The sequence below is a fragment of the Grammomys surdaster genome, unplaced genomic scaffold (genome assembly GCF_004785775.1).
Source record: "Grammomys surdaster isolate TR1022 unplaced genomic scaffold, NIH_TR_1.0 126248, whole genome shotgun sequence".
NCBI classification, from domain to species: Eukaryota; Metazoa; Chordata; class Mammalia; order Rodentia; family Muridae; genus Grammomys; species Grammomys surdaster.
Window position 1 is genome coordinate 854,598 of NW_021621048.1, and position 11,934 is coordinate 866,531.

At 45.9% G+C, this 11,934-nt stretch overlaps 1 protein-coding gene across 1 annotated transcript in view; it reads right to left on the minus strand.

Moving 5' to 3' along the window:
* Positions 1–11,934, minus strand: part of Tbc1d2b (TBC1 domain family member 2B) — a 68,449-nt gene that overhangs the window by 9,474 nt on the left and 47,041 nt on the right. The window contains exons 7-10 of the mRNA XM_028758922.1: positions 11,442–11,552; positions 10,307–10,500; positions 7,150–7,644; positions 4,096–4,213 (exon numbers count right to left, since the gene is read on the minus strand). Coding sequence (XP_028614755.1) covers positions 4,096–4,213; positions 7,150–7,644; positions 10,307–10,500; positions 11,442–11,552 — 918 coding nt within the window. The remainder of the gene's footprint in view (positions 1–4,095; positions 4,214–7,149; positions 7,645–10,306; positions 10,501–11,441; positions 11,553–11,934) is intronic.

Sequence of the window (11,934 nt, forward strand, 5' to 3'; positions counted from 1 at the left end):
AGGGCAGCTGACTGGGAAGTCAATTGGATAGCCATTTTGGAGAATAATATGGCAGCTTTCAGGTACTGAAGGTGCTTATATGGAGTCTACCCTGGAGGACACCCCAGACTGATCTGCAAAGCTGTCAACTGTATCTCTGTGTTGGTTAGTTTTATGTCAACTTGAGATAAGCAAAGTTCATCTACGAGGAAGAAACCTTGATTGAGAAAATGACTCCATAAGATCAGGCTATAGGCAGGCCTGTAGAGCAGTGGTTCTTAACCTTCCTAATGCTGTGACCCTTTAATACAGTTCCTCATGCTGTGGTGACCCCAACATAACATTGTTTTCATTGCTACTTCCTAACTGTAACTTTGCTACTTGTATAAATCGTAATGTAAATATTTGCTTTTCTCATGGCTTTAGGTGACCTCTGTGAAAAAACCATTTGACCTTCCTCCCAAAGGGGTCATGACCCACAGGCTGGGAATCACTGCTGTAGAGCACTTTCTTAATTAGTGACTGATGGGAGAGGGCCCAACCAATTTTAAGTAGTGCCACCCCCAGGCTGGTGGTCCTTGGGTTCTATAGGAAAGCAGGGTGAACAAGCCATGAAGAACAAGCCAGTAACTGGCAATCCTCCATGGCCTCTGCATTAGCCCCTGCCTCCAGGTTCTCACCTTGCTTGAGTTCCTTTGGTGATGAACAGGAATGTAGGGGTGAAAGCCAAATAAACCCTTTCTTCCTAGAGTTGCTTTGGTTATGGCATTTCATTATAGCAATGGTAACCATAACTAGGACAACCCTAGTTAGTTAGGACTACAGGTGTGCACACTACTGGGATTCCTGGAATACTAACACAGCTACAGTCCAATCAAATGTTGACACTTTAAGAACATTATTCTAATAGACAGCCCAAAACTTTTATAATGGCAACTATTTACTGAAGTTCTGTTTTTTTTTAAAAAAATAATTTCTATTTGAATTTTAACTTTGTAAAAGGCAAAGCTATAAACTAGAAGGCATGGTGGTGAACACCTATATTCTTTTCACTTGGAAGACTGAGGCAGAAGGATATGGAGTTCTAGGCCAGTTACCCATGAAAACCCTTTCTCAAAACAAACAAACAAACAAACAAACAAACAAACAAAAAATAAAAATAATAAAAGTAAAAAAATAGCTAAAAAGTGTTTTAGAAACCAATTCTCTACATTATAAATGTATCCTAGGGTTGATGAAGAACAACTGGTTAAAAATGCACATTTCCTTTCTAGTAAGAACTAGAGACAAACTCAGAGGTACAAACTGCTGAAATGAATATCATTTTCTTGAATACTTAAGAAACAAAAGTGCACATAAAAGGCTGGAGAGCCCACCTCACCTCTCACCCATGTCTACCTGACCCTGTCAAACTCAGGTTAGATGTAAAATCCCAAAAACTGTTTTAAAAGCTGTCAGAGCATCCCACAGTACCCAAAAGTTGCCTATGAGGTCAAGCATTTGCCAAGAAGTCTTGCTCCCCCCACCCCAGGACTGCCATCCTGACAGTCAGATCACAAGCTTGCTGCTCATCTCACCCTTCAGCACTCAAACAATGACACAACTGCCAACACTTCAAGTCCCTGGCGGTGGGGACCCGGTGTTGCATTGAAGAAGCTGGAAAGGAACAGAGATGGACATCTGAGCATGGGACCAAGCGATGACATAGGCTCTAGTCTATCTAGATGGGGTGTGTGTCAGCTGACAACATCTGCAAGGACAGGATATCCACCTGGCTTTGAAGTGGGAGAAAATCTGTGTACACATCTCTTCTCCAACTAGGTGGCAGACGGTGCGTCACATGAGGCTGTCCAGGGGTTGGCAGAGGGCTGGGCACAGAGCAGGCTGCCAAGGAATGCCTGCCCATGTGTTTTACCCCTCCTTCCCTGAACACTGGAGGACATGGGATACGTGTGTCATTCACTGGTGTCTACAATGCCTGGTGAGGTCCTGGCACACGACACGAGCTTCAAGGATGGCAAGATGGGAATGCTGGCCAGCAGCTGGATCACAGTAGCAGCAGGCAGCAGGTGTGGGACTCCAGGATCTGGCAAAGCCAGCACTGGGACTGACGGCATGCTAGTTTTAGGAGTAGCCTTACACACAGATAATGGAGATAAATGAATGTGTTATAGATACCTGAGAGAAGAAAACTGGCACCAACCTCAGGGTGAAAGGTACCCAATGACATGTCACCCAGAGTGTTCAGGGACAGCACTGCTTCATTTTTTTTTTTTCTACTACAAAACCCTGAGTCATCTGAGATTTTAAGGTGGAGCCTGCAGGGCTTCTTTTAGGTGCTGTGAGCACACAAAGGACTAGCCACTGGTTTTTACAATTCTACCCTACTGAGGGCACTGCCTCATCCCTTAGTTGTCCATGTCCTAGCTTACAAACCCAGGTTGACAGGGAAGCACCTCACAGGTGATTAGAAAGGGAAGAGAATGCAGACCAGGCAAGCTTCTCTCAGTGTTCATGGACACGTGTGCAGCTGGCACAGGGGCTGGGATCTGTGGGAAGGCCAGAGCTCAGCTTCTCACTACCTTCCAGTGACACTGTGGACAGAGGGCTACAAGCTTAAGCATGGGGGGGGGGATCTCCAGCTCACCCCCACAGCAACTGCATCATCTTTGGCATGTGTACATGTACCAAGCTATGGAGATGAAAACTTGCAGGAGCTAAGTCTTTCCTTCTGCTATGTGGGTTCTAGAGATTCAACTTAGGTCATCAAGTTTGGTGCAAGTGACTTTACCCAGTGAGCCATCTTACTGGCCCTAGGCAACTTAACTGGCCCTGGCTCATTGTCTCTGGCCTTCCTTTTCTCCAGAGCCCAATGGGGGACAGTTAAGCTGCTACATGGTATGACTTGAGAGTGGATCTGGCTGTATGAGGCCAGGCTCAGTAAATACCAGTTCCCTTTTCTGGTCAAACAGTAGCTCCTGCAGGTCCTGATATTTCTTTGGTATGTGGTGGATATCCTAAGATAGCAGAGCTGTGGCCCAGATGATACCATCAGTTAGCTGGAGGACAAGCAGGCAAGCAAGGGTTAACCACAGGCAAGGGTGGCAGGAACTGAGGAGCCCCTGACAGCTGTCCTGGGAACACAGGGGGAGGCAGTGTGGAAGGGAGGGTGTATTCTGGAACTGACCTGGAACTTTCTAGATGAGCAGGGGATGGTGTTTTAGGAGAGAAGTTCCACAGACAGAGAAACAATGTCCTGTCACTAGAGGGTGAACTGTATCCAGCAGCTTTATGGGTGGGTAGAAACTGTCCAGGAGCCCATGGATGGGGCTAGCCTAAGTGGAACAGAAAGCAAGGATAGTCTGTGTAAGGAGGTAAGCAAGGTTTGCTGTGAACGGGGGGAGGCAGCTGTGGCACAGCTGTGGTTGAGAGACAGGAAGAGCCCGAGGGCAAGGCAGCCAGGACAGCAGAGAAAGCAGGGAATAAATAATACTAGGGCAGCCCCAGGCCCCCAGAGCAGTAAGTGTCCAAGGCAAGACCAGGTACAGACAGATGATCTGGCCTCTTCCAGTCCATACTACCCTACTCTGACCCTTGATGTCAAGATCCAGGTGTGAAATGGAACCTGTACCACTCAGATACTCCGACTGGGAGGTGACCACCAATCCTACAGCTGCTCTTTAGGACCTACCATTGTTCTCAGAAACTAGGGAAAGGCAGGACACGCCACACGGAAGCTGCTCTGTGTACCTCTGACAGCCGACTCTGTCTCAACTCTTGTTCCTCCCCCAGGATGGAGTCTCACCCAGCCTCCTCAGCAGCCCTTTGTCACTCTACAGGTACATCTCCAGGTAAAGCCTGTATTCTGGAAGGCCTGAGGTAACATAATAGGTTCCCCCAGTATCTTTGCTCTGTGACAGACTGCCAGGAAGGGCTGTCTCTCTGTGGTACCATGTGAGCTGAAGGAGCTGACACAGTCCACTCATGGAGATCAGTCACTGCAGTCATGTATACAAACTGTTCCCTCCCCTGGCCCCCAACCTTCCGGGTTAATTCAGGTCACATGACAACTATGGTTCTATGCCAGTGACCAAGACAAAGTATTTTCAAAAATACCTGGGATCCTAATAGAGTCTTTGTGTAATAGTCTCGAGGCATGAAGACTTCCACGATGGTAACGAGACACCAGAAAGCATCTTCTTGTTCCAGGTAAAGAAGAGCCACTGCTACCAACCTATGGGCAGATAGGGATTAGGTCAGTGCTGGCTCCTGGTCCTGCTTTCACCAAGACATCGCCTGAAGCCATTTTCTCTAGTAGCTAGAATGATTTCTACTTCTCTAATGAAGAAAGGTAAGTGGCAAACCCTCTAAAAGTTGATGGCAAAAGTTTTGATCCTGTCATTTGGTTTTTGTTCAAAGTTGGAAATTATTTCCCAATGAAGTCATCTCCCTGTGATCCATCAACCTTGTTTAAAAAAGTGTTTCTCTCTTACATTTTGCTAAGGCAGCTAATTCTTTGAACTCATTGCTTAAAATGTTTTAATTAAGCCTTTAACATCTAAAACATGAAGTGAATGTGAGAGAGTGTGAGGAAGTTTATGGATCCAACTTCACCCACTACCTAGCTGCCTAGGAAACAGGGTCATACAGAATCCTATGAGAGGCCTTCGGGACTTCCTGATGTACGCACATGAAGCAGGAGACGCTCACACATACCAACTGCTGTGCTGTTTACAGTGGAAACCTGGCTCCAAACACTTGAACACTGTTCACAATCTAGAGGTTGTTGGTAATGACTAATCCCAGTTTTGGAGTAGGCTAGAACACAGGGGAAGCACAACTGAGGCCCATGCCTGGGTGAGTTGGCAAGTCCCCGCACCCTGTGTGTGAGGTGGTTTGTGTACTGGGAATGCAGCTCAGTAGTACAGCATTGCCTAGAAGTATGCCTCAGGGCTTAGGTCCAATCCTCACATCCATCAGAAAACAGGGGTAGGGGGATCAGGTGACTCAGCAGCTGAGAGCTTGTCTGGCGTGCGTGAGGCCCTGAGGGCAATCCTCAGAAATGAAGCAGAGTTGAGGAAAAGTCCCTTTGCACTTAGCTGAAATCCAAGAAATTCTGCTTATCTGCTTGAGTCATAGGGAAAATATCCTTGCTCAGAATTTTCTCTCTCCTTTTTCTCTGATAAAAATGAAATAAATCAGCAAACCTCAAATTAATAAATAGAGCCTGGGTAGGAGGCAAGGGGATGACCTCAGCTTCTTAAAAGGGATAGAGAGTTGGAAAGGTGACAACTGGGGGACAGTTACGCAGACAAAAACCAAACAATCAAAGGTGTAGCCTCCAAGGATGCCAGGAGTGGGGTGGAAAGTCCAAAACAGAGACTGTCAAGACATAGTTTAAACCAAGGCCGAAGATGACAAGCACAAATCCAGAAAGAGATGGCTCTTCCAGTAAAGAACCAGGCACTCAGAAGGCAGGGACATGTGCCAAGTACTCTGAGGAAACATCTCCCCCATCCCAACAACTAAAATTCAGAAGCTTTAACAGCACAGAAGTGGGCGGGTCAGAGCTCTCAGTGCCCTAAGGTTCGCAGACCTCCTCCAGAAGGGCACCCGGTTAGTCTGTACTGTGGCGCCCTGGCTTCAGGGTCTCCGTTTTTAGTATGCTTCAGTCAGTACGTGTGAGCTGCGGCTGTGAATACAACTGAGACTGCTTTAGCCTGGTTTTGGCTTTTACATGCAGACTATATAAGAGAAGCTGAAGTCCTTTTTAACCTTTTAAGAGCAGAGAGAACTACCCCATCCTTGATGACGGAGAAGTCAGAGAAGTTGTGCTTTCCTGGGTAGAGAGAACAATTCTAACCTCACTGACAAAGACAACATGGCTTCCTGGTAGCCATTGGGTTTCATCTGTGTTTTAAGTAAGTGGTAGCCCAGCTTTAAACCTTCCCTCTCCTAGTTCTCCCACTGCAGACAGACAGCTTACCTGGGGGTGGGGTCAGGAGCAAAAAAGCCTCTGAGAAGCCAGACTAAATGCCAGCATTAAAAACTCAAGCACGCACACTTTGTTTATGGGAGATCTGCTCAAGTACACACAAATATTTTATCTTTCCCTCCACTCCTTTTTGAGGTGGGGTCTCACTATACACCCCTGGCCTATAACTCACTATAGATCCAGGCTAGCCTTGAATTCACAGAGATCCATTTACACAGTGCTGGGATTAAGTTACCATGCTCAGTTTACCTTTCTGAGAAGCTTGGCTACTTACTACTCCTACTGGAAAGGAATACAAACACATCAACTACAGTGAGGGCAGAAAGCAGAGAGAGGTGAAGCAGGGTCAGAGGAGTCTCACGGCAGGAAGCTGCTCCCTGAACCCAGAGCGTGGTGCTGAGAGGAGTTGGGTGGAGAGCTGACTCTGGAACTCCCAAAGCCTTGACCTGGCCCAGCACAACATGGTGAGAGGCCCCAAGTGGCTTTTGCTTATGAAAAATATTCAAGACCTGTAAGAGTCTACTGAGTGGCTACAAAACTGAACAGATATGCATGAGAAAGATTTTTGGGGAGGAGGGGGTAGACGGGGATGACAGTGGGTTGGGTGAGCGCTAGGGATGAGAGCGGTCAGGATGCATCACATGTATGTGTGAAATTGGTAAGAAAAAAAATTAATATATGTAAAAAAGGCAAGCAAGTGAAGTCCTTCAAAGTCTGAGTTTTAATCAGCAGAAAAAAAAACAGTTCAGGATTTGGTATAAGCAAATGGCACAAACTTTTGCTTCATCAACTATCAAGCAGAGCAATCAGATTCTTATGACTAAAACCCAAGTGGGAAGAGAAGAGCAAGGAAGGAAAATATGAGACTCCAAGATCTTCAAGTGAACTGACTTCTGTGCTGACTAATCCCGGTGCTGGGGACTGGTCTAGGGCCCCACTTTTTGCCACTGAGCCACACCCCAGACTCCTTTGTAGTCCTTATGCTTTCTGAAGCAGAATCGGCCTGCGTTATTCTAGAACTGGGGAACTGCATCATGAAAACTGTCTTGCTGCTATCCCTCCTTTCCCCCAGGATGCAAGCTTTTCTTAGCCAGTCGGGAGGAGAGGGAGCTGCCAGGTACTGCCTGGTGTCTGGAGTTTTTCTAAACCACAGACAGGAATGATCTGACACCCACCTGTTCAGGCCTTGGCAATAGCCAATATCCGGATTCCGCCAGGAGAAGGCGAGCAGGACACTTCGCAGTTTCTGTATGCCCTCCGACGTGGGGCTGGAGTAATGTTTGTTATTGGGCAGAGTCCGAAGTAGGTCCAGCTCAATCTGCTTGGAGGCCGGGTTCTGTTTCTCTAGAGCCTTCTGGAGCAAGGCCTGGTAGTAGCCTGGCTCCATGCTGTCCTTGAACTTCCTGGTATGACGGTCCACACACCACTTCCACACCTTGGAGCGGTGCTCATGGGGAATGCCTGCTCGGATCAGGTTTTTCAGCTCTGGAGAGCATACCATCTCCCTGTTCATTGTGCTTGCAAAATAGTTTTCCCACTTGACACCAGTGGAAACTTCCTGGTTTTCTGTGAGGTACAGAGTCTTCAGGTCCAGTGCTCGGACCTTGGCGACCAACTTCTCTTCCTCATCATCATCAGGGACTGTCCTAAATCCGTAGATATCAAACTCACTGTGGAGAAATAACAACAGGAACAGTCAAAATGGCATATCCTTGGCAAAGGGTGCAGAGAAACAGGATCCTTTCAGACCTTGAAGCACATAGGCCTTTCAATTGAGCAGGGCCAGAAAGGTCAAACGAGATCGACTCTCGATAGTGTACAGGGAAAATTCACTTTCAAATGGGTTAAAACTCCACATATAAAGTCAGGAGGAAATATAGGCACTATTATCAAACAAGGCTGATCTAAGCTGGGCATAGTGGTATACACCTCTGATCTCAGGCTTCAAGAGGCTGAAGAGGGAGGACTGTAAGTCTGAGTGTATTTGGAAAGATACTGTCTCAGAAGAAAAAAAAAAAGAAAAGAAAAAAGAAAAAAGAGACTTCTCTATGTGGCTGTGCCAGCATACATGTCTATGTCTTTATATATCACACTTATATACAGAACAACTTCATGCTTCAAAAGGTATTATTTTAATAAAAAAAGTATCTTACTATGTTTACCAGGCTAGTCTCAAATGCCTAGGATCCTTCTGCCTAGCTTTCCAAGTAGCTGAGCTTGCAGGTGTGTGCCACCACGCTTGTTCATAAGGTGTCACTTTAAAAGGTGAAAGACAAGGAAGAAGGTATTAGTAAGAAGTTGGGTGTGAAAATTAACCAAGGCTTTGGTGGACAGGATATATTAACATCCTATTCCTGAAATCTGTGACTAAATACAAGGAGAAGACAGTGGCAGATGAAATTAAGGTTACAGAATTAACACAAGAAGATTGGGTTACCAAGGAACCTGGTATCCCTATGAGTTCTTCAAAGAGAAGGGAAGACTGAAGAAGAGATCAGAGGAAGATGACAAGAGAAGAAGCAGGAGAGACAAAAGTCAGGAGAGGAGTGTATGTGTGACCATGTGTGTGTGAGTGGGGTGTGAGTGGGGTGTGTAAGTGTGTGTGTATGTAAGTGTATGTGTGTGGGTGGTGGGTGTTGAGTGTGTGTGAAAGTGCACACATTCACACGTGTGCAGGAATTGGATCTCCTGCTGATGATTTTAAAGATGGAAGAGGCCATGAGCTATGGCATGCAGGTGGTCTCTAGAGGCAGGGAAACATGGTCTTGCTTTATTACCTGCCAGGAACTGTATCTACCAACATTTTCAATGATGGAAATGAACTGTTCCCCAGAAGATCAAGGAGCCTGGTCCTTGATTTAACTGAGATTTCAGTTCAATAAGATTTTATGTTGCCTTCTGACCTATGAACTCTGACAGGAAACTTGCTGCTAAGTCTACAGTTAGTCATGTCAGTATCAGAATCTAGTACACTTCCGACACAATGAATATGCAAAAGTCTTAGGAACTTTGGAAATCTAGTAGATTTGAAGACATGACGTCCTTCACACAGGAATCTTGTTTCTCTTCTACATCCTGGAGAAATTCTTGCCTGGGCACACAGAACATACACCATAGTGTTTGTGACTAAGAAAACTGGAAAGGTCCTAAGTGCCTTTCATGAGGGGAAGCAATAATGCCACTGTGGTCTATTTACCTAATGGAGTTCTGTAAAGCAGTAAAGAACGCATGGCTTCCTAAATGCACATGGGATGAATGTCACACATTTCAGAACAGCTCCCACAGGTCACCAACCACAGGTTGACTATGAACAAAGCAACCATAGATGATGTGGAGGCAGCACTGTTGAACGTGAGACTGGCTGCCTGGGGTGGGGTCTTATTCATCTGTCATAGGATGTGTAGCCCAGAATATGGTACAGCACTTCCTAACTTACCCACCTCACTTAGGAAAGTGAGTGCAAATCCACCTGCAGTGAGCGGTTAATACAATTCTGCATGTGACCGCTTAATGGTCCCTGCATCCAGCACATCTCTCACAATAAGTGTTCTGTGACAACGGTGTTGGTTATACTCTGAAAGTACGTTTCTGTCATTTGTCAAGCACAGTCAATGCTGGTAGGCAGGATCTGTCAGCCTGGGGAGGGGCCCAAGCATGTCCAAGGCCTCTGTCTGAGGCTGGAGGAAAAGGCAGTGAGGAGACTACAAAGAGACAGTACTATATGAGTGACAGAGACAGAAGAGGTTATACCAGGTGACCCTGCAGATTTCTCCGAGCCCTGACACTTTGAGACTGGTCAGAAAATATATGAGCCTTTAATCCAAGATCCATTCTAAGTTCTATGACCACGCTCCCACAAGTATCCAGTATTTTACATGTGTAGGTCCAAGAGTACCTCGAGGGTGGGTCTATGGTTTGTCCATGGATGGCATAGCCTTGGGCCACTCAATTACATTCTAGAAACTACCCTCCCATACAAGGAAAAGCCAGCTTCTCTCCACAGCCTGTTGGCTTTCAGTTTTCCTTTAGATAGGATGCCCCCGTGTCACGAAAGGGCTCCTACTCTTTGGAAAACTGGCCCCTGCAGAAGGAGGTATGTATCGGAGGTGAGGCTACTTTGACATGGTCTTGGAATGAACAGGCCTAGACTGATCCCAGTTCTGTCACTTGATTTCTGCAGGAAAATGACAATACCTGCTTTGTCGGCCTGACAGCACTTGCCATAGGCATAAAAAAAGACATACAGTGTTAAGTGCCCTGTGAATGTCTACTGCTGTGGAAAGGGAACTTGGGAAATAGGTGGACTGCCCCAACAGACTAAAGCATATTTACCTGACCAGATGAGGCTTAACAAATGCTTGCTCCGGCTGCTCTTGGCTCTCAACCTGCAGAGCATCCTCCAACAACTGGGCTATGACATCCCTGGCAGGCCCCTGTTCTTCTGAACAAACTGGTGTCTTCATTTCTTGGAGTAGTATCAAGTATTTACTTTCAACCTGGCAGAGCTTGGCTTCCAGGCTAGAGTACTGCAGAGAATGTAAGGTGTTACCTCCGTCCAGAGACAAACACTGGAAAAGCAAGCCTTAGGTATCATAGACAACCAATACGCCCACACCAGCATGTCCAAGAAGACTAGGAAGTGAGTCTGCTGCAGACTGTAACACAGGCAAAAAGTTAATTCAGGGTTAAAAGAGCCTGCTATGGCTCCCCTTTTTTCTAAGCACAGAAAGGTGCTGATAAGAAGGGCACAGGAACTGCCCTTCAACATGGTTAGAATGAGCAACAGAAACTGGGTCATGAGCCAGTGACTGAGGTCAAGTTTACCCCCACTTGGTTACATGGGCCATGAATGCTCCACACTGACCCATGCATACCAACTTTGTTAGGACATTATGTCCAGGCAGGATTAGTTCCTATCTGCTACCTGATCAGAAAAAAAAAATCAACTTGACCCTGGCAAATGTGCAGGAATAAGGCTTAGAAATGTGTTTGAAAGGCTTCTCAAAAATAGTACATGCACGCAACAGCTGTGGACACGTGCCAGGCATTCCTAACTCACAGCTGGGATGCTTGTGGCCCCTTACCCTTTCTAAAGCCCTCTGCAGCCATAATCTTAAACTGCCTCTGCTGGATCTATGGGGATGATAATATTCTCACCACTCATCTCACACGTGTGGAACTAAATGTCAACAGTATTAACAACAATCTAGGTAACGTTAATTTGGAGTGACCCCATCATTGCACTTTGCTTTCATTATGAAAACACCACTAAAACACATGACAAAGACTACGTGTGAGAGTATCTTCGTTATCAACAGAGAAAATGTACTACACGTTCTTTACATGGACTTTGATATCAGAGCCGTGTATCTCCCATCGTGGTGGCTGGGTAGGTTTTAAAGCACATCCAAGCAAGCATGGTGTCCACCCTCCCTTCAAGTGGTAAGACGTGTCTGTCCTGACTTACCTTTGCCATCAGATCCCGCTCTCTCCTTTCTGCATTTCTTCGTAGAGCTGAGAGTTCCAAAATTTCCTTGTTTAGAAATTTATTTTGGCTTTTGTACCCTTGCAGACTATCCTGTTGGGAAATTTTTTTCTTTTAAAAATCAATTCATGAGGGTTGCATGTTGGTTAATTATCCTATGTAATTAGCATCTTTGAGTCAAGTGAGAGCAAGTTCTAAAAAAAACTGGAAGATGTTAGTAGGAGCTTTCTGGTGAATCTTTTTGGCCATTTGTAGCAGCAGAAGGAGGTGGGAGAATATTTACGTAGCAGTGGTGGTTTTTCTCAGTAAATGGGATGCACTTTCTAACTCCAGTCACACTGGTGAGCTGGCGATAAGGAAAAGCAGTCATTTAATATTCTTTTAAACCAGAGTGACTGACTGCATTCTATGTAGGTTCTCATTTAAATCAGAGGGACTGACTGCATTCTATGTAGGTTCTCATTTAAACCAGAGG